Genomic DNA, 22,798 nt, shown 5'->3' with positions numbered 1-22,798 from the left:
TTACAGTTTTTTTCTCTGTACTATACACAAACCAACAAACTTCATGTCATACAAGTGATAATACACTGATTCCGATCTGCAAATTTACTGATCATGCAAACCACTGACATACACAACTAACAGCAAGGGTTGAAGCATTAAATCCTGTGGAATCACTAATGAATAGGAAAACCATCAAGCATTTATATTTACTAATCATTGGATAAACTGCAGAAAAGATGTTACCCAAATGTTTTGGATTCCAAAATACCCAAGGTTAGAATAATTACAAAGTGCAGTGGATTCCAGTTAATTGGTCCATCAGTTAATCTGGGCATTCACTTATTTGAGACAACTCTTAAAGAATCGAAAAGTTAGCAAGGATTTCTTTTATTTATTTAGGACACTATGCTGCTTAGTTAGGACAGATTTGAACAGTTTCTAACTAGTGTCAGTCACGTGACCTTGCGTGGCCATTAGACACACCATGCTTCGAGTCAGCAGTTTTTAAGTAGCCAGGGTTACGTGTGTCTGTGTTCAAAAAGCAGTGATTTTTGTAACTGATACTTGGCAAGCAATAGTAGTGAGATAATTTAGAATTGTTTTGGCTACTACGGTTTCAAGCATTCAGGCTTGGAGATGCCAAACACAGTCGGGAATGAAAATAAAACGATTTCACTCCTTCAACAAACTATGAAAATGTATGCTGTATTTGCCTTGTGCTGTGTACGACTGTTAATACTGTATTTTGCACCTTGGCCCTGGAAGAATGCTGTTTGGCCTGGCTACATTCATGGGATTCTTGTATGATTGAATAATAATTAACCCTGAACTTGAATTTAAAGGTATCAATAAACATCTTGAATGTTACAATGAAAATGAAGATTTGGAGGATGCAATCATCAAAAGCATTGTATGAAGGCAGTCCATTATCTGCACCAGGTATCTGTGCTAATTTTATTCATTTACAGTCAGACTAGAGAACACCTCAGCGTGTTAGTTGCCCGTCGTATCCCATGACTACAGTGAAACCTGTGTGCAAGAGTTTTTAAAGAGGAAAGGCCCTTGCACTGGGATAGTTCCACTCTCTCAACCTCAGAGGTCAGGGTCCAGTAGTAGAAGCTGTGTCAAAAAATTTGCGGTCTGCCTTGGTAGCAGTGGATAACCATGACTTCTCCTGTGCCTTACCATGCTCTTCGCTCTCCACAAGGCGTTGTAGAACCACCTTGTTGGCCGTTGGATCTCACTGTTGATCTCATCTATCCAGTCCGTCGGAGCTGACTTCACACTCTAGAACAAGCACGTTCCTATTTATTGGGGGTACAAGGCCCGCTGGCTACCCACACCTGGTTTAGTCCACCTGTCGAAACAGTGTGCAAGGGTGTGGCTGCTATCACATGCAAACCACTACTTGAAGCCACAGGTGACAGCTGAGCGTCCAGCAGAGAACAAAGGTGAGTGAGCTGCTGCAGAATGGACATGACGAGCCCCTTCACCAGAGGTTTTATAGTACTGTAGTAGCATTGCTAGTGTTCTAATTTGTTGTGTATTTCATGTAAGTAGGTAATTTATTAAACAGTAGTTAGCTGTTTTTGTATATTTTTAATTATTTCTATTAAACTTCAGCTATCTGGGTCAGCTACTTAATTGAGCCAAAATATACTGGTCCCAATATGTCCCAATTAACCAGAATTCACTGTGCACGAATATTTATTTTGAAATGAAACTCAGTGATGGCATTTAACCATAGAACACTACAGCACAGTACAGGACCTTCAGCCCTCCATGTTGTGCCGACTCATATAATCCTTAAAAAAAAAGAGTACTAAACCCACACTACCCCATAGCCCTCCATTTTTCTTTCATCCATGCGCCTGTCCAGAAGGCTCTTAAATACCCCTAATGTTTTAGCCTCCACCACCATCCCTGGCAAGTCATTTGTGAAAATTCAATCTTGATCTCAGAATCCTTACTGATCATAATGCAGCTGATAACCTGGTTTGTACTGGTACTGTAATAGGTACTGGTTTGTAAAGCTTTCGAGGTTAAAAATAAACTCAAGTCATACAATATATTAAATTGGTTTATTATTGTCAGATATACTGAGGTATAGTGAAAAACTTTGTTTGCATGTCATCCACATTTTACTACAATAGTGCATTAAGATAGTACAAGGGAAAACAACAGAATGCAGAAACTCAATGATGCTCATTCTGCACAAATAAATAAGAACTATCCAAAACATTTCAGCATAAAATCTGTGAATGAGCAGAAGGCAACTGCTATTCTGTCCTTTTCTTGTGAATACCAGCGACCAATTCATAGTCAATAAATGCTTACCTTTGGCGTTGCTACAGCTACACTGATGTCGATATAATCCCTGTAGATGATTTCTTTGGTTGTATCATCGATAACTAGAAAGAAAAAAATAGAACCACTGACATGAACTGAAATAATTGTTGAATTTAGAAGTAATAATGAATTTCAGTGGAATAAAATACTGTGGGGTCTGTTTTGCCAAATTGATGAAGAAACTTCATACTTACAATGCAAGCTAAATACTTAAATTTTTAAATGGACAGTTTATTGGTGTTGTTTCCCAAACACATGGTTTCAAAAGTTTCCATTTCCTTGACCTTGGGTTATTAAGAATAAGCAAGTTGTGGACATGTTGTATTGACATCAGAAGCATGGCAACACTAGCAGGCTGCCCCCAGCACATACCTAGACAGTTGATCGTTGACACAAAACAACACATGACAAACAAAGCTAGTGTTTAAATTTTCTTTAATTATCCCCTGTGGCTCTATATTTGAAGCCCTACTCATTACCACAGAAAAAACCTTGCCTGTGCTTTGGTCTTTGATTTCTAGTGTAAAGCAGGAAGTCTGGGAAAACATCTCTCCTTTCACCCTGGAACAGGATTTAAAATGGAGTAGCTTACCCAAGTAAATGGGTAGAGAATATATTCTATATTTTTGGGGGGTGGGGTAGCTACTGTCATCAAATTCATTTGACACATCGCGCAGCATCCACAAAAACGAGATTTCTTAAGTTTGGCTGGGCCAGGGATTATCGCTCCCTATATTAAGCCGCTAGCCAAAGCAAGAGTTGCAATTGTGGGGGCTTTGTTCCGGATTGATTACGTCGGGTATCCTGAGCAATGAACCAGTGAGGCAGATATTTGTATTCTAGATGAGTTGTTAATTCGTTGGTTAAGTACTGTTGAAGTTGCTGTTGTAGGTGAGGTTTGATAAAATGGTGGGCACAGCTCTCCTTCTAATGCAGACCAGTGCTGAGGTAGCTGGGCACGGAGATTTCAAAGACCGGGTTCTCTCATTTCTGAGGAGTGAGGGAAAAGAGTGATTGAATTTGGAATGTCTAATTAGTCCACGCCCCCTGGTGAAGAGTGAGAATTTTGAGTTAGTATCTGCCCTTACTTCTCCGGTGAATAAATGGAGAAATCAGATTCAATGTCCCAGCTATGGCAGGCCCCACCTGTTCTCTGGACTAACACCCACCCCTAAAGGGGAGGAGAAGTATAAGACTTGGGTGGAGCGGACCTCTCAGTTGTTAGGTGAGTGGCAGTGCTCTGATGGTGGAAAACGACGTAGATTGGTTGAAAGTTTGAATGGGCGGGCTGCTGACATTGTGAGAACTCAGATTGAAGTCTCCCGTAGCGACAGCTGTCAATCATCTGCAAGCATTGGACAATGCTTTTGGTCCGACTGGAAGAAAAATGGAGCTCATGGTGGGGTTTCAGAACATACGTCAGGAGAAGGGGAGAAGCTTTCTGCTTTTATTTTTCGGCTAGAGAGGCAGCTAAGTTGTTTGAGGCGCCAGGGGGTCATTCAGGCGGCTGAGGTGGATCAGTTAAGAATGGACCAGTTAATCAAGGGCGCCCAGTCCCAAGACCTGATTGCTTGGGGTCTCCGACAGTCTCATAAGACGCACACCCCCTCCATCTTTTGTTGAGCTGATCACAGAGGTACGGGAAGAGGAGAACATAGTGGAGGCATGGGAGGACTCAGTCAACAGGGTAAAGTCCTCAGTAGTTGTCCCCTGCGGTGAAGTGACCACAGATAGCCTTCCCCAGGGAGCAGTACAGGAGATTGTGGTGGAGTTGAGAACAGAGATATGTTGGCTGTTATCAGCTACGTATGATGGAGCTGACGGGGGACGGGGGGGGGAGGGGTGCAGATTCCCCAAAGGGACGAACAATGTGGAGGGCTGCTGGCAGCAGGTGTCACACCAGAATGAGAGTGAGTGAGCCCTCGGGTACCTCAGCAGGAAGAGTCGTTGGGAAAACCTAGAGGAGACCCAGTGAGGAAACGGCCTGGTGTCTCGGGGGGAACACATTCCCAGCAATGTACCAAGGAACCCTTGAAAGCGAAAGGCCCAATTCCTGAAGGCTTAGTTGGTCCATGCTCCGGTGTGTCACTACGAATAAAGGGTATTTATGCTAAAGCCATACTCGACGCCGGGCCACAGGTCACATTGTTGTACCATTCGCTTTACAACCGGTATCTGAAACATTTACCACTGATTATCCACTAATTGCACTAGCGATTATCCATACGATGGTTATTTGTCAGTGAAGTTGGAGTTCTCGGAGGCCGATGTGGGAGTGTCTGAGGTCCCTGATACATTGGTGCTGGTTTGTCCGAACTCTGTTGAGAAGGGCGGTGTTTCAATTCTGGTGGGGACCAATATCCCTCTTGTGAAGAGGCTCATGGGGGCCTGCAAGGAGAAAGCTGGCGAGAGCTTTCTGGGAACATTGTCAGTGCACCCGGGGTTTCGAGTTGCTTTTGAGGAAGTGTGTGGCAGCACTGGGCCAGATACCAAATTTAAACGAGGGACTGTGTGGTTCACCCAGCTGAAGCCTATGCTGGTACAGCCTGGTGAAGTGGCGAGAGATATGGGGACCCCCAAACTTCCGAGAGTGCCTGAGGGAGAAGCCCTCTTAGTGGATGCTCCAGAAGACCACAAGGATTTCCTGCTCCAGGTACTGGTGAGGCCCGAATTGCAGAAGCCCTCGGTTGTACAGGAACGCAGGATGGCTGTGATCGTCAGGAACACTACGAAGAGAGAGGTTACCTTCAAGTGGGGGATGCCCCAGCGCATTTGTTCCTGGTGATGGTAATGTCTAGTGCCCCTGTAAGACAAGCTGGGGAGAAGCTATTGGAAAAAGGAGGAAAGTTGACCGCTGAGTCATTCAACTTCGGGGACTTCCCGGTTTCTGCAGGTTGGAAGAGGAGGCTGGTAGAGAAAATGTTGAAGCTGGAAGATGTCATTTCCACTGATGAGTTTGATGTGGGTTGTTCCAAGAGCACAAGTCACACTATCCAGGTGACTTAGGATACCCCGTTCAGAGAAAGGTCATGGCGACTGGCTCCTGCAGAGGTGGAGGACGTTCGGCAGCATTTGTGTAAGTTGAAGGAAGCTGGTATCACCATCGTGTCCCGAGCCCTGATGTGTCCCCAACAGCAGTGGCCCGAAAGAAGAATGGGAAGGTACGGATGAGTGTGGACTATAGGAATCTGAATAGGTGCACCATCCCGGACCAGTATACTGACCCGAGGACTGAAGACGTGCTGGCCTGCCTGACTGCTGTGAAGTGGTTCAGTGTGCTGGACTTGAGGAGTGATATTACCAGGTGCCCGTGAGTGAGGCCGACAAAGAGAAAATGGCATTTATCTGTCCCCTGGGATTTTTCCAGTTGAAAGAATGCCCCAGGGCATCTCAGGAGTTCCTGCAACCTTCCAGCGGGTCATGGAGAAGATGGTGGGGGATATGAACTTGCTTGAAGTGTTGGTATATCTGGATAGCCTCACAGCATTTGGATCCATCTTGGAAGAACATGAAGCGAGGCTGGGGAAGGTGCTGGTCCAACTGAAAGCTGAAGGGTTAAAACTTTCCCTAGGCAAGTGCCATTTCTGCCAAATGTCTGTCAGCTATGTAACATAGTCTCACAGATCGGGTAGCTACAGACCCAGCTAAGATTGAGGTGGTTACCACTTGGCCAAGACCCCAGACTGTGAGTGCTCTGAGCTCGTTCCTTGGGTTCTGTGGGTACTATTGGAGGTTTGTGAAAGGCTGCGCGAAAGTTAGTCACCTTTGAATCAGCTTCTGTGTAGTTTCCCTCCTTTGGGGATGAAAGGGAGGGGGAGAAAAGGCCAGGAGGGTGGAGAGTATCTTATCACGTTGGAGCCCTTTACTCCTTGGGGGAGTACTCCTGCCGGGAGTTGGTGGGATGCAAAATGTGAGGAGGCCTTTCAGTCACTGAAGGAGTTGCTGACTCAGGCGCCAGTGCTGGCTTTTGCAGACCCCTGATTACCATATGTACTGCACACAGATGCCAGCCGAGAGGGTTTGGGGGCGCCCTGTATCAGGATCAAGGTTCCGGGTTGAGGCTCGTTGCATTCGTTAGCCAGAGTCTGTCGCCCTCTGAGAAAAACTATCCCACGCACAAGTTGGAATTTTTGGCGTTGAAATGGGCAGTGGTGGATAAGCTGAGTGACCAACTCTTGGGGCCAAGTTTGAGATGAGGACAAGTAACAGCCCCCTAACTTATATCCTGACCACGGCAAAACTGGGTGCCACAGGCCATCGGTGGTTGGCGGCATTGTCTGCCTATGATTTCAGCCTGAAGTACCGGCCAGGAAGCAGGAACATTGATACTGATGTTTTGTCCCAATGGTCAGGGATGAGGAGTGGGAGAGCGTTACTGCCCCGGGGCTGAAGGCCCTGTGTCAGTTTGCCATCACCATGAAGGCAGAGGAAAACGAGGGGCAGGAGCGAGTGGTGGATCAATCAGGGGCTTCTGATGACGCCATCCCCCGTTTATTGTAACCTGACTGCTCTGAAGACAAATCAGCTGCCTGAAATGACTTCTGGGGAAGTGGCTGCTGCTCAGTGAGATGATCTGAGCATTGGTACCATTTGGCCAGCAGTCAAAAACAGAGACATGGCTCGGGTAGAGAGGACGAAACACACGTCAATACCTCCATTACTACGAGAATGGCCTTGGTTGGAGTTGAAGAACCAGATCTTATACCGGGTCACATCGCCCCCAGATGACCCCGGTGTTGCCAGCTGGTTCTGCCTGAGAAGTATCAGAGGATAGCGTTGAAATCACTTCATGATGATTCTGGATATTTGGGGGTGGGTGGAAAAGACCTATGAATTGCTTAGAGACCAGTTTTACTGGCCCTGAATGAAGTCTGAGGTCAAAGAAAACTGCAAGTCATGCATTCGATGCATACGGCGGAAGCAGGCAACTCCCTTGTCAAACCTTCAGAGTGCGGGGCCTCTGGACCTGGTGTTTATGGACTTCCGATGCCAGCAGCACGGCAAATGTCCTAGTCATCACGGACCACTACACCAGACATGCTCAGGCTTTTTCTACCAAGGACCAGAGGGTGTCTATGGTGGCAAAGGTGTTATAGCAGAAGTATTTCACTTATTACGGCTTTCCCATGTGAAAACATAGCGATCAGGGATCGGATTTTGAGCAGACTCATCCACGAGTTACTGGGCATGCTTAGAGTCGAGAAGTTGAGGACCACGCCCTATCACCCACAGGGTGATCCCCAGCCAGAAAGGTTTAAATGGACCTTGCTAGACATGCTCGAGACCCTGGAGATCAGCAAGAATAGCAGGTGGAGTCAACATACTGGGCATATGGTTCACAGTTATAATTGTACGAGAAATGAAGCTACTGGGCAAAACAAAGGTCAATGGGCAACCTTGCCTCAGCATACTATCCGATGTTTGGGTGCGAGGCAAAGTTGCCCATTGACTGTTGTTTTGGGACTGATGAGGGCGACTTATCACTGAAGACTTACCTGAAGTATGTGTCTGACATGAGGAGAGAGTTGAAAAGGGCTTATGAATTAGCTGGGGTTGCGGCTGCCCAGCAGAATCAAGGGAATAAGAGGAGGTATAATCAAAAGGTGAGTTTCTCCCAACTCCTGTCGGGAGACCGAGTCCTCATAAGGAATTTGGGGGCTACCTGTGTAGCATAAGTTGGCTGACCGCTGGGCGGCCACACCCTATGTGGTGGAGAGTCAGATACCAAACCTACCAGTTTTCCGGGTGAAACCTGAGGATGGGAATGGGCCTGTCAAGATTCTCCATCGGAACCACTTTGGGTCAAGAGGTGCAGGTAGACCTAGAGCCCAACTTGGAGCCTACACCTAGTAAGAGGACTCTTCAGAAATGAGGGGGGGGGGGGGGGGACTACAGAGCCCCCAACAGGCGAGGTTAGGCTGGCCTCACCCGAGAGGGATACTGATTCCGAGGATGAGGACCCGGATGTGTGGTATATGCTGCCTTTCACTAACTCCCCAGTGACTGACTCCTGGCCCTTCTCCCGCTGAGTCAGGTGAAGTGGGGGGCTATCTGTAAGCAGCCTGGGTTACTGCAGGACCCCGAAGGAGAGGAAGCGGGGCCTGGACACGGGACAGAGGGCTCTGAGTTGCAGGGGGGCATGAGTGATGTGTCGGGGGAGGACTCACCAGGTAGACCAGAAGTATCCCCAGTAGCATCTGAGCCTGAAGAGTTAGGTGAGGAGGTATGGAGGTCTCAGAGAATTAGGAGACCACCCAATAGACTGGCCTATGTAGCACCAGGGGAATAGGGCGTAATCTCTACCATTTTGGGGAGCTATGTCACTGCCTTTTGCACCTGGATTGGGCTTTGTGTTTTGCAGGAAGGGTTGGCGAATTATCTCAATGTCATGAGGACATGACTAAATTTGGTGGGGGGGGGGGGGGGGAGAGAGTATAACATGCTGTAAGGATTCGCTGGTAATGTAATGTTCACTGCTGAGGTAACGGTTTCTCTGTCACAGCAATGTTTGGGTTATGGCTGGAGGTAACAGGACTCTGGTATGCATGTTAGCCAATCAGGAGATTGTTGCTCTGTCTTATGAAGCTGGAAGAGAGATTTTCGTGGTCTTTTTGCCGGGGAGAGATGAGGAAAGAAGACTGGAGAGATCTGGTAGACCGCCAGATGGGGTGGACTTGGAGCGAGGGTCCAAAGGGCAGTGACAATTGGAAGAGGTCGATGGTGGAAGATCCATTTATCAGTGAGCTCCAACTTTGCACAACAGATTGTTTAATAAGATTGGCCTGTTTTTTTCCCTTTTTTTTTATTTCTTTACTACCACGGTCAAAGTAAGAATTATCAAGCTTAATCATTTAATTGCATATTGTATACTGTTTGTTATTTCGGGGTACTGAGTTGTGACGAGGGACACGTTGTGCAGTATCCACCTAAACGAGATTTCTTAAGTTTGGCCAGGCAGAGGGTTATCACCCCTTATCTGAAGACACTAGCCAAAGCAAGAGTTGCACATTTTTTTCCAAAGTACAAAAATGTTAAAGATTGACATTTCCTTTTATAGCAATGAACAGGAAAAATAATGAAAATAATCTGGTGCATGGTGCAGGTTGCACATCAAGTGTCAGCAATAAACTGAACATTATAGCTGTCTGAAATAAAAAAATATGCTGCAAAAACTCAGGTGTGGCACATGAGTGGAAAGAGAAATAGTTAATGCTTCAAGTCAAACACCATTCATCAGTACTCTGGCATTTGCTGCTTTTACCATAGATTTCCAGATTCTACCGTTTATTTGCTTTTTACTATAAATATCCTGTTGAGAGTTAATCAGGAATCAGTACATTACCACTGTTCACTTTCACTCAAGGTTTCTCATTGTCAAATACTGGCAGCTTTTTGTTTACTAACAGAATGGAGAGTTTTTTTTAGTTTACATTTATCGCTATGTAAATAGCTGGGAAGATTTCAGATTACTATTAATGTCAATTGTTCTTCATTTAAAATTACTGAATCAAATATGTGCACCGATATTTGGTCCCATCAATTGCTTTCACTCACCAGCGTTTACCACTGGCTGGTTCTGCAGTGCAAAACTGGCCGCCTTAACAAATGCAGACATGAAGCCCAGCTTCAAGTTGTGCTTCTTGAGGAAGGTTTCTTTATGCAAAGTTCTCATTTCTTGGATATTGCTGCAAAGAAAAGAAAAACAATTTTCTTTCAATAATGACATAAACTACAAACAGTGCTGACCAGAGTAAGCCGCTACAAAATCACAGGAGGCAAATCCCTACTAACACAAGATATGCATGAAGACATATAGATACAAGTATAAGATATACTTGATGGTCAAACCTAAGTTTAAACATTCTCCATATTTCCACGTTTCTTATACAAAAATCCCAAGCAGAGAGTGCTGTTAAATATTTATAGACAGTCAGTAAATGTGGATATTTTCCTAAAAAAAACTGCTAAGAGGTTAGTATGCAGTAGAGAAAAGTGAACAGACCCAATTTAACAGATGCACAAGAAACCAACCTAGAACTGAACAAATTTGAGAGAAAAATGCCATTGTTACAAACAACCTAGGTGGAAACAGTGAAACTATGCAGTAAGCATTTCTGGAAAGAATAGCCAATATTTTAGGTACAACTACATTGTCAGAATTCACTTCAAATCAAAAGTGAAGGGAGCATGTTAAAAGAAAACATTACAAATACAGATCTATTAACGATTCCACTAGGTTAGAGTACCTAGTTTTTTAAGAATTCAATTAGATTTCCAAGACATCTCAAATTAATTGCGTGCGACCATCCTTACTTATATCTGAAATGTTGATTACATGTTGAGCAATTATGGCATTTTCTCTGTGAATCGTATGAGCTTTTTGAAAAAAGGAATCAAGGATAACATTACTACAAAAGAAAGGTTAGACAAGAGTTTACAAGCATGTGCAGCAGAAAGATTGAAATTAGACAGTTTCCTTTCTTCCCTCAAACCTCATAAAAGTAACAAATACTCAGAAATGGCTTCTCAATAAACTTTTAGGTTTATCAAACTAAGATAGAACAGAATATATATTGTAGAAATAGGTCTGTCACTCCTAAAGCCTACATAGATATTAGCAATTTCTCCCACCTTGAGGTGCTAAATTTTTATTTTGTTTTGTCCTTTGTTATATGAAGACAATAATAGATAGAATTGAAATATTTTGTGGTCTCAAGCTACACTGAGCTGCACAAGATCTTCTGCCTAAATTCTCTACATTTTAATAAACTTATTATCAGCTTTTATTTTTCACTAATGACTTTTCACAGTGCCAATTCACAAGATCACAAGACAAAGAAGCAGAAGTAGGCCATTCGACCCATCAAGTCTTCTCTGCCACACCACCATGAGCTAAACTATTCTCCCATCTAGTTCCAATTTCCGGCTTTTTCCCCATATCCCTTGATACCCTGACTAATTAGATACCTATCAATCTCCTCCTTAAACGCCCTCAATGATTGGGCCTCCACAGCTGTATGTGGCAACGAATTCCATAAATCCACGACCCTCTGGCTAAAAAAATCTCTCCTCATCTCTGCTTTAAATGTATACCCTCTAATTCTAAGACTGTGGCCTCTTGTCCTGGACTCACCCACCAAGGGAAACAGCCTTCCACATCTACTCTGTCCAACCCTTTCAACATTCGAAATGTTTCTATGAGATGCCCTCTCATTCTTCTATACTCTAATGAATACAATCCAAGAGCCCACAACCGCTTGTGATCTTGTGAATGCCTTTTATAATTGTTCAGGACACTTTATGTGGCTGCATGGAAATTAGCTTAAGGCTTTCAATGAACATACAGTGACTCCAGCACTGCAATTTCATTCCATCTCACCCAAGCAGAATCATTGCTTTTTTGTGTTCTCTGCCCCACAGCAAACTGCACTGCCCTTCACATTTTCAGACTCAAAGAGAAACTTGTGTCATTACTCTGACAACGGATATGATACACCTTTACAACAACTTATGATTTTGTTTCTCCTCTCTCACCATCTGCAGTGAACAGTGTTAGCGATCATTAAACCATTCAGTCAACTTAATACTATATACTTGCAAAATAGACACATTGCAAGGCAAGAAAAATGTCATGGTGGTGGGGGGAGGGACAACTGATGATGGCAATCTGTAATATCACATTACATTTAAGATTATGGAAAAAAACTAATCCTCTATATCCATTACAAGAGACTTAGTTGGTGTACCTGATTCTATTGATCTGTCATGATTAAAATCTAGATTTGTCTATATAACTCAACTACCTGAAAGACTCTTTATATGACACAGTCCCAAGTGGAAGGAAGGCACTTATGAATGAACCCTGAAATTTCTGACATACACAAATGATATTGAGAACCTATTCATTTTAACTGTCAAACACAATTTTGATAAGATTTTTTATGCCACTTGTACACAGCACAATTTCTAATGGATGTACAAATTTCAGATCAAACCGTAGGGAGTGAGGACTGGACAGAGGCAGCGCGGAAATCCCAGGCAACATTCATGGAGGTTTTTATCCTCTCTTGGCTCACTCGGACATAGAAATAGAATTCTGGGAAACAAAGTCCTCTCATTTTGACAGTTTTCATGTGTCCAAAAAGATACACAGCTTGGCCATGGCATAAATCATGAATTTCTAACCACACCCATAAGCAACAACAAAGAACCAGCATGCTACAAATGCAGAAAAATATGGACCTGCTGGCCTCACAATGTAGTATTGGAAAATTTGATGCTGTTTCACATAACAGATGCAAAGGTGTTCCATACAAAGCAAAGTCTATAGAAGGCACAGTTCCCTGCAGAAAGTACGTGTTTTCTCACTGTTTAGATATTTCAAATAAAACTAGCAATGTAAGAGTTAAAAGCCAGTGAAAGTGGATAGTGTGCTCACTGACCAAATAACAGGCATCTATATCTGTGTTTTCCCCTTAACCCTGTTTGTTTTCCTGCACTTAAGCTCATTATATCTAGGATTACTTAACTAACACTATTATGCATCCCCAAGATGCAAGAACACAAGAAAAGGAGCCAGAAATGATAAAATCTTTTAGTCTAACAATATCAAAATTCCATTGCCTCATCATTAAACTGCTTTTATTTGAAGACTGAGCTTCTCCCTTGGGGGTTTATCTCTCTCCTTCATCTCTTCCCTCCTTCTCTTCAGTCTCCATGCAGATGTTAGTCTTACAAAATGCATTCTTCACTAATCCGTTTAAATAGGTTGTTACACAACACGATCCTGAAGAGCTGTAACCAAAACTGGTTTATTAGACCCTTAAAAGAAATGCTAAAAGCATTATTTCTAACACAAGAGACAAATATTTTCTCAAATTAACATGGGGCAGTCTGTGCAACTGACAACAAAAAGCACTTTAGGAACAAATATTTACACATGTTTGTCATTAAGTGGAGATTATTTTTCAGTTTGGCATTGGGTTTTACAGGCATTGGAAGAAAATTCCCTAATTACATTTCAAGATGCAGCAGAGTTACTTTCAATTTAAAGCCAACATATTGCCCTGTAACCTTCTGTATACAACCTTTCCACAAGACTCATAGGAAGACAAAGGTCAAGAAAGAGGAGAAGAGGACACAGCAGCAAAATTGGGGAAGACAACGCTGTTGCGCCTGAAATGGTAAAACATGGATTGATACCATGATGAACAATCCACAACTGTTAACCTCAGCTATTTCACCAGGCCACAGAAATAATGGAGTGTCCCAACAGCACCCACCCAGCAGGTCATATCAGCAAAGGCTAAGCTGGCTATAAAGAGTTGAAATATGGGGTAGTAATGGGTGTAAAAGTATAGATACATCACTCACTACCACTCTTGCCCTTCAACACAGGATGACAAGTTTTCTACATCTGCTTCCAGAAGCAAAACATAAAAAGGTTTCAGCAGTTCTGGCTAACACTTATTGAAGAGTCACAACGTACTGGTACTGAGTGTCAATGTGAATAGTGCAATGGAATCTCACAACCAATATTCGAGAGGCAGGAAAATGTCCTGTGCTTAACATATTACAGCAGTGAATCATACATTAAACACTAGTTTTTCTTATCAAACAAATAAGCGTATCAAATAAATGACAATTACAGCTACATGCTTACACCACTTACGGTGATTGTAGGTACAGAATTCATCTTACCTCATATCAATCTCATTAAATGTCGTCAGCATGGCACAAGTATTCTGAGCCTCCTTTAGTCGCTGTGCAATTCGCTGTCGCATTCTATTCATTTTAACCTAATAATTTGAAAGTTAATTACTAAATTACTCCATTTTAACTCATCAATAGCTTGCACGTGCAATATAGCAACGTTCCTGATCTATTATATTCCACGTTGATTCCAGGAAGATGTTACGAACAAAGTTTGACACTGCATCATATAATATCATTAAGGCAGATGATCAAGTGCTTAGTAAAATAAGTTTTATGGAGCATCCCGAAAGAGAAAAGATACGGTGCATTCCAGAATTTAGAGCTAGTGCAGGGCCAATGCAGGTGAGAAGCGGAGGGCTGCAAGGCTGGAATTAAGTACCAAAGCTGGCAGGCCAAAGGGCATGAAGGGAACTGTAAAGGAAGTCAATAGAAGCCAGGACACATGGATGTGAAATGAGACTTTATCATTTCAGGATGTGAGCCTTGCTGGCTGTACTACTGTTTCCTGCTTATTCCTAACTGTCTGTGAGAAAATGGTGGTCAACAACCTTCTTGAATTCCCTAGTTCTTTCCATCAATCAAAGTATTTTTATTTACAAACTTCGAGGACTTTAAGTCAGTGATGATAAAAGAACAGCACAATGTTTGCAAAGTCAGGATAGCACGTTAAAAGGAGGAAAAATTACAAATGGAGGTGCTGTGCTCACAAGTGACTACAGACCAACTCTTCTTACTGGTAGACACTGTGGGTTCACCATATTTCCATATTATGTAGGAATCATCGCCTATGCCACTTTGCAGAATAATCCTATTTGTTGTTTTTTCTAGAAACCTATGCACCTTGCATTCTCATTAACTCATACCAGGTTCTGCCGATCTGCACAAACCTATCAAGACTAAATAACCTATCAATCCGCAAGGCCTGGAAAAATGGGAGAAAAATGGAGCAGCCTGAGGGACAACTGGCAAACTCCGCACCAACTGCAGAATTCAAGTCGCTGGAGCAGCAGCTCTACTAGTTTGGGAAATGCTGTTGGAGGAACTTAATACAAGTAACCACAGTGCAGTTTATATATGACATACACTGCAATCACAACTATGTTACTAGTGGAGTGAAAGAATGTGTGGTGTGGGAAGTGGGGGGTGATGTATGGAAAAGGGACAGAGGAATGAATGGGGTGCCAGTAAAATGGCTTAGTTTGCCTTGGATGTTGGGATTTTTTTGGTCGTTGTTTGTACTGTACTTATCCGGACAAGAGCATTCCATCATGCTCTTAAGCCTTGTTAATGTTGGAAAAATCAGGACGTAAGCCACTCACATGACACCCAGTTAATGTGGGCTCATTGACACAGTATGTATGTGACAGAAAAATTAGATCCTTGTCAATAATGAACCCACCACAGCAGTAAAAGTGCAAGTGAGTGTCAATGCCATGTGTTCTTTCTCTGAAATAAACAATACCAGCAAGGTGCATGACAAAAATGTTTTTGCCACTTATTAGCTCATATTTGAATACCATAAACAGAAGAGACAATGCAGCTGTTGGAAATCCAGAGTAACACACACACAAAATGCAGCAGGTCAGCCAGCATCTCTGGAGAGGAATACACAGTCAATGTTTTGGGCTGAGACCCGTCATCTGCACTGCTCATGTTTGAATACTGCCTTGCTTTGATGCACATAGACAATGTATAATCATCTTCAACTTTGTGTAATTATAAGCACAACACATTTGCATTTTTTCCATGTTCTGCTGTAACTATCATGAAATGGGATGGGCAAAGCATGCTAGGTTGAGTAAGAAGGAAGTACATGCTGGACAGAAGTTCACCATTTTTGACTCTATTTCAGAAGAACGAGTCGATAAAGCAAATGAAGTGATGCATCCAGAAAACTGCCATGAAAACCTCTTGCAGTGATTCCTTGTGACTGGGCTAATCTATTTCCAATTACTGTCCTCCTACGTGCAACGTCTCTCTCCAATTATTGTTTACCCCTCAATGTCCAGTGGTTTTCATTTTACCACAACTCATTAATGTGACAGTCAGTGAAATACATAGGAGATTCTGCAGCTGCTGGAAATATGGTATAACACATACAAAATGCTGGAGGAACTCAGCAGGTCAGGTAGCATCTATGGAGGGAAATAAAAAGTTGACTTTTTGGACCAAGATCGCTCAGCAAGAGCGGAAAGGAAGGGGCAGAAGCCAGAATAGGAAAATGGGGGGGGGGGGGTGTGGAGGGGAAGGAGTACAAACTAGTAGGTGATATGTGAAACCAGTTGAGAGGGAAGGTAGATGGAGGGGGATGAAGCAAGAAGCTGGGAGATAATAGGTGGAAGAGGTAAAGGCTGAAGAAAGATTCTGATAGGAGAGTGGGCCATGGGAGAAAGGGAAAGAGGAGAGGTGCTCGATGAAGCGGTTCCCCCAATCTACATCAGATCTTCCTAATGTAGAGGAGCCTGCACCAAGAGCACTGAATACAGTTGATGACCTCGAAGAACTTTCAGGTGAACTTTACCTGTGTGTCTGTTGGAGCTGTTTACTGTATCCATCTGAGGGACCTGTTTCTGTGATATAATGCTCTAAGAATAGAGAGCTACTTTCACTGAATAAATGCACAGCCCACTTTTCCAAGTTAGTCAGGCAATAATTTCATGGATATCAAAGAATTCGACAAAAAATGAAACTGCTTCACAGGAAAAATTTCATCTGCTAGCTGATAAAATAGTATTTAAGAGTTTCAATTCATTAACCAACAATGCAATCATTCATACTATTTATATACAATGCCAAATACTGAATATAACATGCAATTGCTATGACAGCACTTTATTATACCTACTCTATGCTCTGATCTGACACCTTTGAATCCAACATCTGAAGCTAACTGTCCAACAGGAGCTGCAGTAGGTTTCACTGCTGATACTGGAACAAAAATAACAGTACAACAAGGCAATATTAGAAATTATGTATATGCTACACCCTCAATTATATCCTGGGCATATCATCTCATATTTTACAGATAACACAGCAAAACTCCATTTAAAGAAACAATTGTAACCATACTGCCATTAGCAAATTCACTAGTTACAAGTTAGTGATCCATGATTGCAAAGAAAGTGTTGTGTACTACTAGATACAGCAAAAGATTTGCTAAAATTAACAACCTTTTGTTTTTACTGCTTTATTACATTATCTTGTTTCAGTCAATAGTACAGTTGCTTCATCTGAAAAGTTGGGAATTCAAGCTTCACTCTGGCTTGAGTACATAATCTCAGTGGCAGTCCAAAGCAGTAGTAAGGAGAATGCTGTAGGATAAGGCACAGGGTTGGGAAAAAAGTGAACTCATTATACATGGTTCAGTGTTGTTCCTTTGATGAATGACACCAAAAGCATACTTTGTAAAAGGAAAACAATGATTTGTATTAATAGAGCAAGTTTCAGGAACTCAGGACATTCCAAGACAAAATATTTTTGAAGTGTGATCATATTTGAAAAGTAGAATATGAGAGTTCTATTTTGCACAAAAGTCACAACAAAATGTGACAACTAGCCAGATAATCTTGATCTTTAATGATGTTATGTGAAGGATGGTTGACAATCTTGACAAACTGGATCACTGCTACACCCTGACGTAATGTCATATTTGTTTTTAAACATCCACTTGAGAGATGGGCATCAGTTTAACATTTTATCAAGAACCCAGCCCTCTGACATCATAGTACTCTCTCAGGACTGCACCAGAATGTCACTCTAATTGACTATGCTTGGGACACTGAGTGGAACTTGAAGTCACAACCTGTAATCTCAGGTGAGTGTACAACCCACTGAGGTAGTGCATAGGATGTCATTGTGCGTCTTATGGCAAGACATTTTGCTTCAGAAATGATATCAATATAAAATGCAGTATGACATTTTTGAGGTATGAAATTACTAATGTTTTTTAAAACTTACCAGGTTTACTATCAATGGGTTGTGTATGTACAGGAGGCACAGGTGGCATCGTGGTTGGAATTGCCCCTGCTGTGGCTGCGGGAGGTGGTGGCGGTGCTGTGGTTGGAGGTGGAACTGGAGTTTCTGCTTTAGCAGCAGAGGGGGTTGCTGGCTTGGTCTTCGTAGCACCAGCTAGAAAAGCAAAAATAAAAATTTAAACATATTTCAACCTATGATGAACTCAACAGGTCGGGCAGCATCCATTGAAAGAAGCAGTCAACGTTTCGGGTCGCGACCCTTCATCAGGACATGAAATGTTGAATGCTTCTTTCAACGGATGCTGCCCGACTTGCTGAGTTCAGCCAGCTTTTTTGTATTGTCTTGATTTTACCACAGCATCTGCAGTGTACTTTGTGTCAACCTATGATGTTTTTCAAAACATTGTGTAATATAAAGGATACTCCACCTTCTGTCTTCCTGAGTTTAAAGAGAGGGGTTCCTCCTTCCACTTTACCGCCGTCAGGGACCAGGAGCTCCTCAATGATACCAGAATGTGGTGCAGGGACCTGCACTGATGTCTGAAAAGAGAAAGTATTTATTGCAGAAATTATACCCTAACCAGGAACTAGACTCTCAGTGTTAGCAAGGAAATTCTCCGCAACCTTTTCAATTCTAGCAGTCAATTAAGAAACAGAAACATTCAGTATTCAAGATGAGGGGGGTGGGCGGGGGGAAGTCGGTTCAGAAATACGATCCAAACTAATGACAGACATAGCAGATAGCAGATTGTTTTACAAACTACAATAAAATACTCATATGGCAAATCCACAGATAATCAGGAATTCACAGAAAAACTGGCTTGTGCTCTCTGATAAATGAAACATTGACTCTTTATTCCTTATCATTCTACTGGCTCTATCATCTGAACCCCTACTAAGGAGCCTCAGTCCTTTATTCAAACCTTCATAATTCTTGGCTTGAAGCAATCTGGGAATAGATTAAAACTTTCCCCACTAGAATACTGGAATATTAAGGAACACACTTCTTGCTAGCTGACAGTTATGCTGAAGAAATCTCAGTGATTTAATTAAAAAAATAGGGGAAAAGCATGTTATAAAGAACAATCAAAAATATTACTAACTTTATCAGTTTCAATTTCACAAACCACTTCATCTTCACTTACTTCATCACCAACAGCTGCAAAGACAAACAGGAATTAATGTATATTTTGTGAGGAAAAAGAGATTGCAACTTTCATTCTCTGAAGTAAAATCAAAACCTCATACTAGTCTTAGAAATCTTCTAAAACACTAATTGATAAATATGTAAATTCTAATCCCAAGAAAACATGCTAGCTTCTTGATCTTTGTTACATAGAAACTTAAGAAATTGGTGAAAGTGTACGTTATTCAGCTCCACGTTTCAATATGATCATGGCCAATCTAACTTAATACCATACCCCTTGGCTCCTCTAACATCTCAAAATTCATTATCTCAAATGCAGTTATTGACTGACATTTATAGTCCACAGTAAGAGAGAATTCTTGAGATTCACCATTCACCAAGTGAAGAAATTCCTCATTTCAATTCTACATTACCTGTACCTCATTTTAAGACAGTTGCAGACTCCACAGCTAGGGGAATCATTCTCCAGTTACCAAGTTCTCCAATGGAGAACCCTAAACATTTTTACATGCTTTAATGGGGTTAGCTCGCCTTTCTTTGATCACTAGAAAATAGAAGTCTAACCTACTTAATTCCTCTTCAAATGACAGACCTGCCCTGCCACAAGTTGATCTGTGAACCTCTGTTGCATCCCCACATAATAAATATATCCTGTTTAGGAAGAGAACAAAAAGAGTACATGACTCTGTATGTGGTGTGGTCTATCCAAGGTCCCATATAATTGTACTCTACAGTTTTACACTTAAATCCTCTTATAATAAAGGTCACCCTCCTTGTAATTTTTTTTACTAAATTGTCTGCCCCACCATGGCATTTTCTCCATATACTTTTATTACTGAGTTAAATGCATAATGACAATGAACTCAAGATTTCACCTATATTAATCAGTCACAAATACCAAAGAAACTGGTTCTGATTATCAGTAGAGAAAACTTCTGCTCATCCACAGCCAGCTATCGGACAAGTTGACAAATCAGATGTAGCAAATAGATGGAAGAGGCTGTTGCAAAGGTAAAACTAAAATTCCGTTAGTTTACATGCAGATCTAATTATTTTTTACAATGATGTCACTGTGAGGAGGCATGCCAATGAGAAAGAGAAGGAAGCCAATCACAGGAGCTACAGAGGAATTAGAGTGGGGACAGGACAATTTTAGCCGGGAAATCGTTTAATGGCTTCTTCAGCAAAAGAAAGAATGTAAATAGGTAATGCCAACCAGTTGGAAAATCAAAGAACACTATTAAAAGATCTATGTCAAAGGAGGATGAAGAAGTTGTCTTTAAGGAAAGATATGACTAAATTTCACTATTTCCATTTAATATTTTAATTAGCTTCCAGCATCCCAACATGTTAGAAATTTTCCACAAAATCTCTTCCCACTAATTGAGGAAAAAAAAACTGCAAATGCTGGAAATCTGAAATAAGAAGAGAAAATATTAGGTTGAACAACAACAAGACAAAGTTTGCATTTCAGATCAATAACCAAAGTCAAAATTCCATTTTCTGGTATATGCACAGTTGCAATGAAAAGCCTACTTGCAGCAGTACATATGCACATGGTAGTAGAGACAACAGTCATGAGAAAACCATGAACTAAACATTAATTATACAAAGTTATACAAGATTAGAACAAAAACTGGTAACGGTGTTGATATACAGAGATAATGATTCTTTAATGGCAGTATGAATAAAGTCAATGCCTATGATAAACTGGGACTAAAAGTGACTGAATATTTAAAAATGATGAGGGTGCCAGCTGACTTAGGTGTGAAGTCATTAATTACAAATGATCAGTCTAGAGCAGGGGTCGGCAACTTTTACCACTGAAAGAGCCATTTGGACCCGTTTCACACAGAAAACACTGGGAGCCACAAAACCCGTTTGACATTTAAAATAAAATAACACTGCATACAACATTTTTTTGCCTTTCTGCTATGTATAAACAAACTATAATGTGTTGCATTTATGAAATCGATGAACTCCTGCAGAGAAAACGAAATTACATTTCTGCATGCAACAAAAACATATTGAACTCCGAAAAAAAGACGTTGGGTTGAAGGTTACTTTTAAGTAAAATACTCAATGTCTATTTGAGTCCTTCTTGTATTTATGAAAAACGCCAAACTTAAATTGTCCGCCAGCAGCAAACCAAAAATAACGTTAGCCTGCTGCCAACCTGAAAAATAAAAGGACTATTTCACTGAACAATGAAAAAAATATGAATATACATAAAATAATAGGGAATTAAAATATTTATCATAGTTGGTTAATGGGATTTCTGCTCCTGGACCTCAGCGCACAGCGTCTGCACATCAGGGCTGTATGACGTCACCTTCATCTTTACACAGGATCGCAAGCTGTCATCTGTGAGGCGTCCACGATGTTTGTTTTTAATAAAGTTCATGTTGGAGAACACCTGCTCACATACATATGTGGATCCAAAGATCAACAGGACTCCAAGCGCATACTTTTTAATGTTTACATAAATGTCGGGGATAGCTGTCCATGTTTCGAACACAAGTTTGTCCGGTCTGGGGAGGTTTTCAATATCACTCCATTTGTGATTCTGAGCAAGAACGGCCTTGACGGGCAACATCTTCAAGGTCTGCTGTCAAGCGTCTAAACTTGGACACCCATATGTCTTTGTCCGCTATGTCGGCCAGTTCCATCTCAAGATCAGGTTGACTCACACCTGCCAATGCAGTCGTATTCAGTAGGGATGGATCGATGCTTAGGGGAGTGACCGGGAAGGATACTGTGTTTTTTTTCCTTTCTGAACTCACCGAAGCGTTTCCCAAATGATGTTTGCATTGAGATGATTGCAAAATGTAAATACTCCGAACTTACCATGTCGTGAGCTTGCTTGAACTCTCTCAAATTGGGGAAGTGAGACAATGGGCCTTTCTGTAAATCTCTGGCAAGCACAGTCAACTTGCGCTCGAATGCCAAAACATCCTCCAACATGTGCAGGGCTGTGCGTCCTTTCCCCTGAAGAACTGTTTTCAGTGTGTTCAGGTGCGCTGTCATGTCTACCATGAAGTGTAGCTTTTCCAGCCACTCTGGCTGTTCCTGCTCAGGAAAGGTGAGCCCTTTGCTGCCCAGGAAAGTTTTCACTTCTTCCAGACACGCGACAAAGCGTTTCAGCACCTCCCCTCTGAACAGCCACCGGACTTTGTTGTGCAGCAGGAGATCAGAATATGCGCTTTCCAGCTCGTCCAGTAACAAACGGAATTGACAGTGATTTAAACTTTCTGCCATTATTCTATTGACAATCTGAATGACAGCATCCATTACTTCTGTGCATTCCGGAGGAAATGTTTGAGCGCACAGTGCCTCTTGGTGAAAGATGCAGTGAAAAGTCAGCAGCTTTCTGTCCAGCGATTTCTGCAGTAAAACCACAAATCCCTTGTGTGCTCCTGTCATACTTGGTGCCCCATCAGTAGGTGGGTGGTCTTTATTCCTTTGGCTCTTAAACAATTCAAGACATCCTTACCAATGTCCTCTCCTCGTGTTTGGCCTTTTAGAGGTATCAACTCAATCATTTCTTCCTGTGGCCCGGCAGAGTTTACATACCGGCAGAACAGCGCTATTTGTTCAATATCACCTTTGTCTTTAGACTCGTCACAGGCAA

The 22,798-nt window shown here is 42.0% G+C and overlaps 1 protein-coding gene across 1 annotated transcript in view; it reads right to left on the bottom strand.

The window, feature by feature from the left end:
• dlst (dihydrolipoamide S-succinyltransferase) overlaps window positions 1-22,798 on the bottom strand; it is a 53,651-nt gene that overhangs the window by 8,588 nt on the left and 22,265 nt on the right. Inside the window, exons 6-12 of the mRNA XM_059962198.1 lie at window positions 19,124-19,179; window positions 18,449-18,560; window positions 18,004-18,174; window positions 16,892-16,974; window positions 14,032-14,129; window positions 9,886-10,016; window positions 2,320-2,393 (exon numbers count right to left, since the gene is read on the bottom strand). Of these exons, the coding sequence (XP_059818181.1) occupies window positions 2,320-2,393; window positions 9,886-10,016; window positions 14,032-14,129; window positions 16,892-16,974; window positions 18,004-18,174; window positions 18,449-18,560; window positions 19,124-19,179 (725 nt within the window). The remainder of the gene's footprint in view (window positions 1-2,319; window positions 2,394-9,885; window positions 10,017-14,031; window positions 14,130-16,891; window positions 16,975-18,003; window positions 18,175-18,448; window positions 18,561-19,123; window positions 19,180-22,798) is intronic.

The sequence above is a fragment of the Hypanus sabinus genome, chromosome 2 (genome assembly GCF_030144855.1).
Source record: "Hypanus sabinus isolate sHypSab1 chromosome 2, sHypSab1.hap1, whole genome shotgun sequence".
Classification (NCBI taxonomy): Eukaryota; Metazoa; Chordata; class Chondrichthyes; order Myliobatiformes; family Dasyatidae; genus Hypanus; species Hypanus sabinus.
This window is presented reverse-complemented; position numbering and strand designations above follow the sequence as displayed.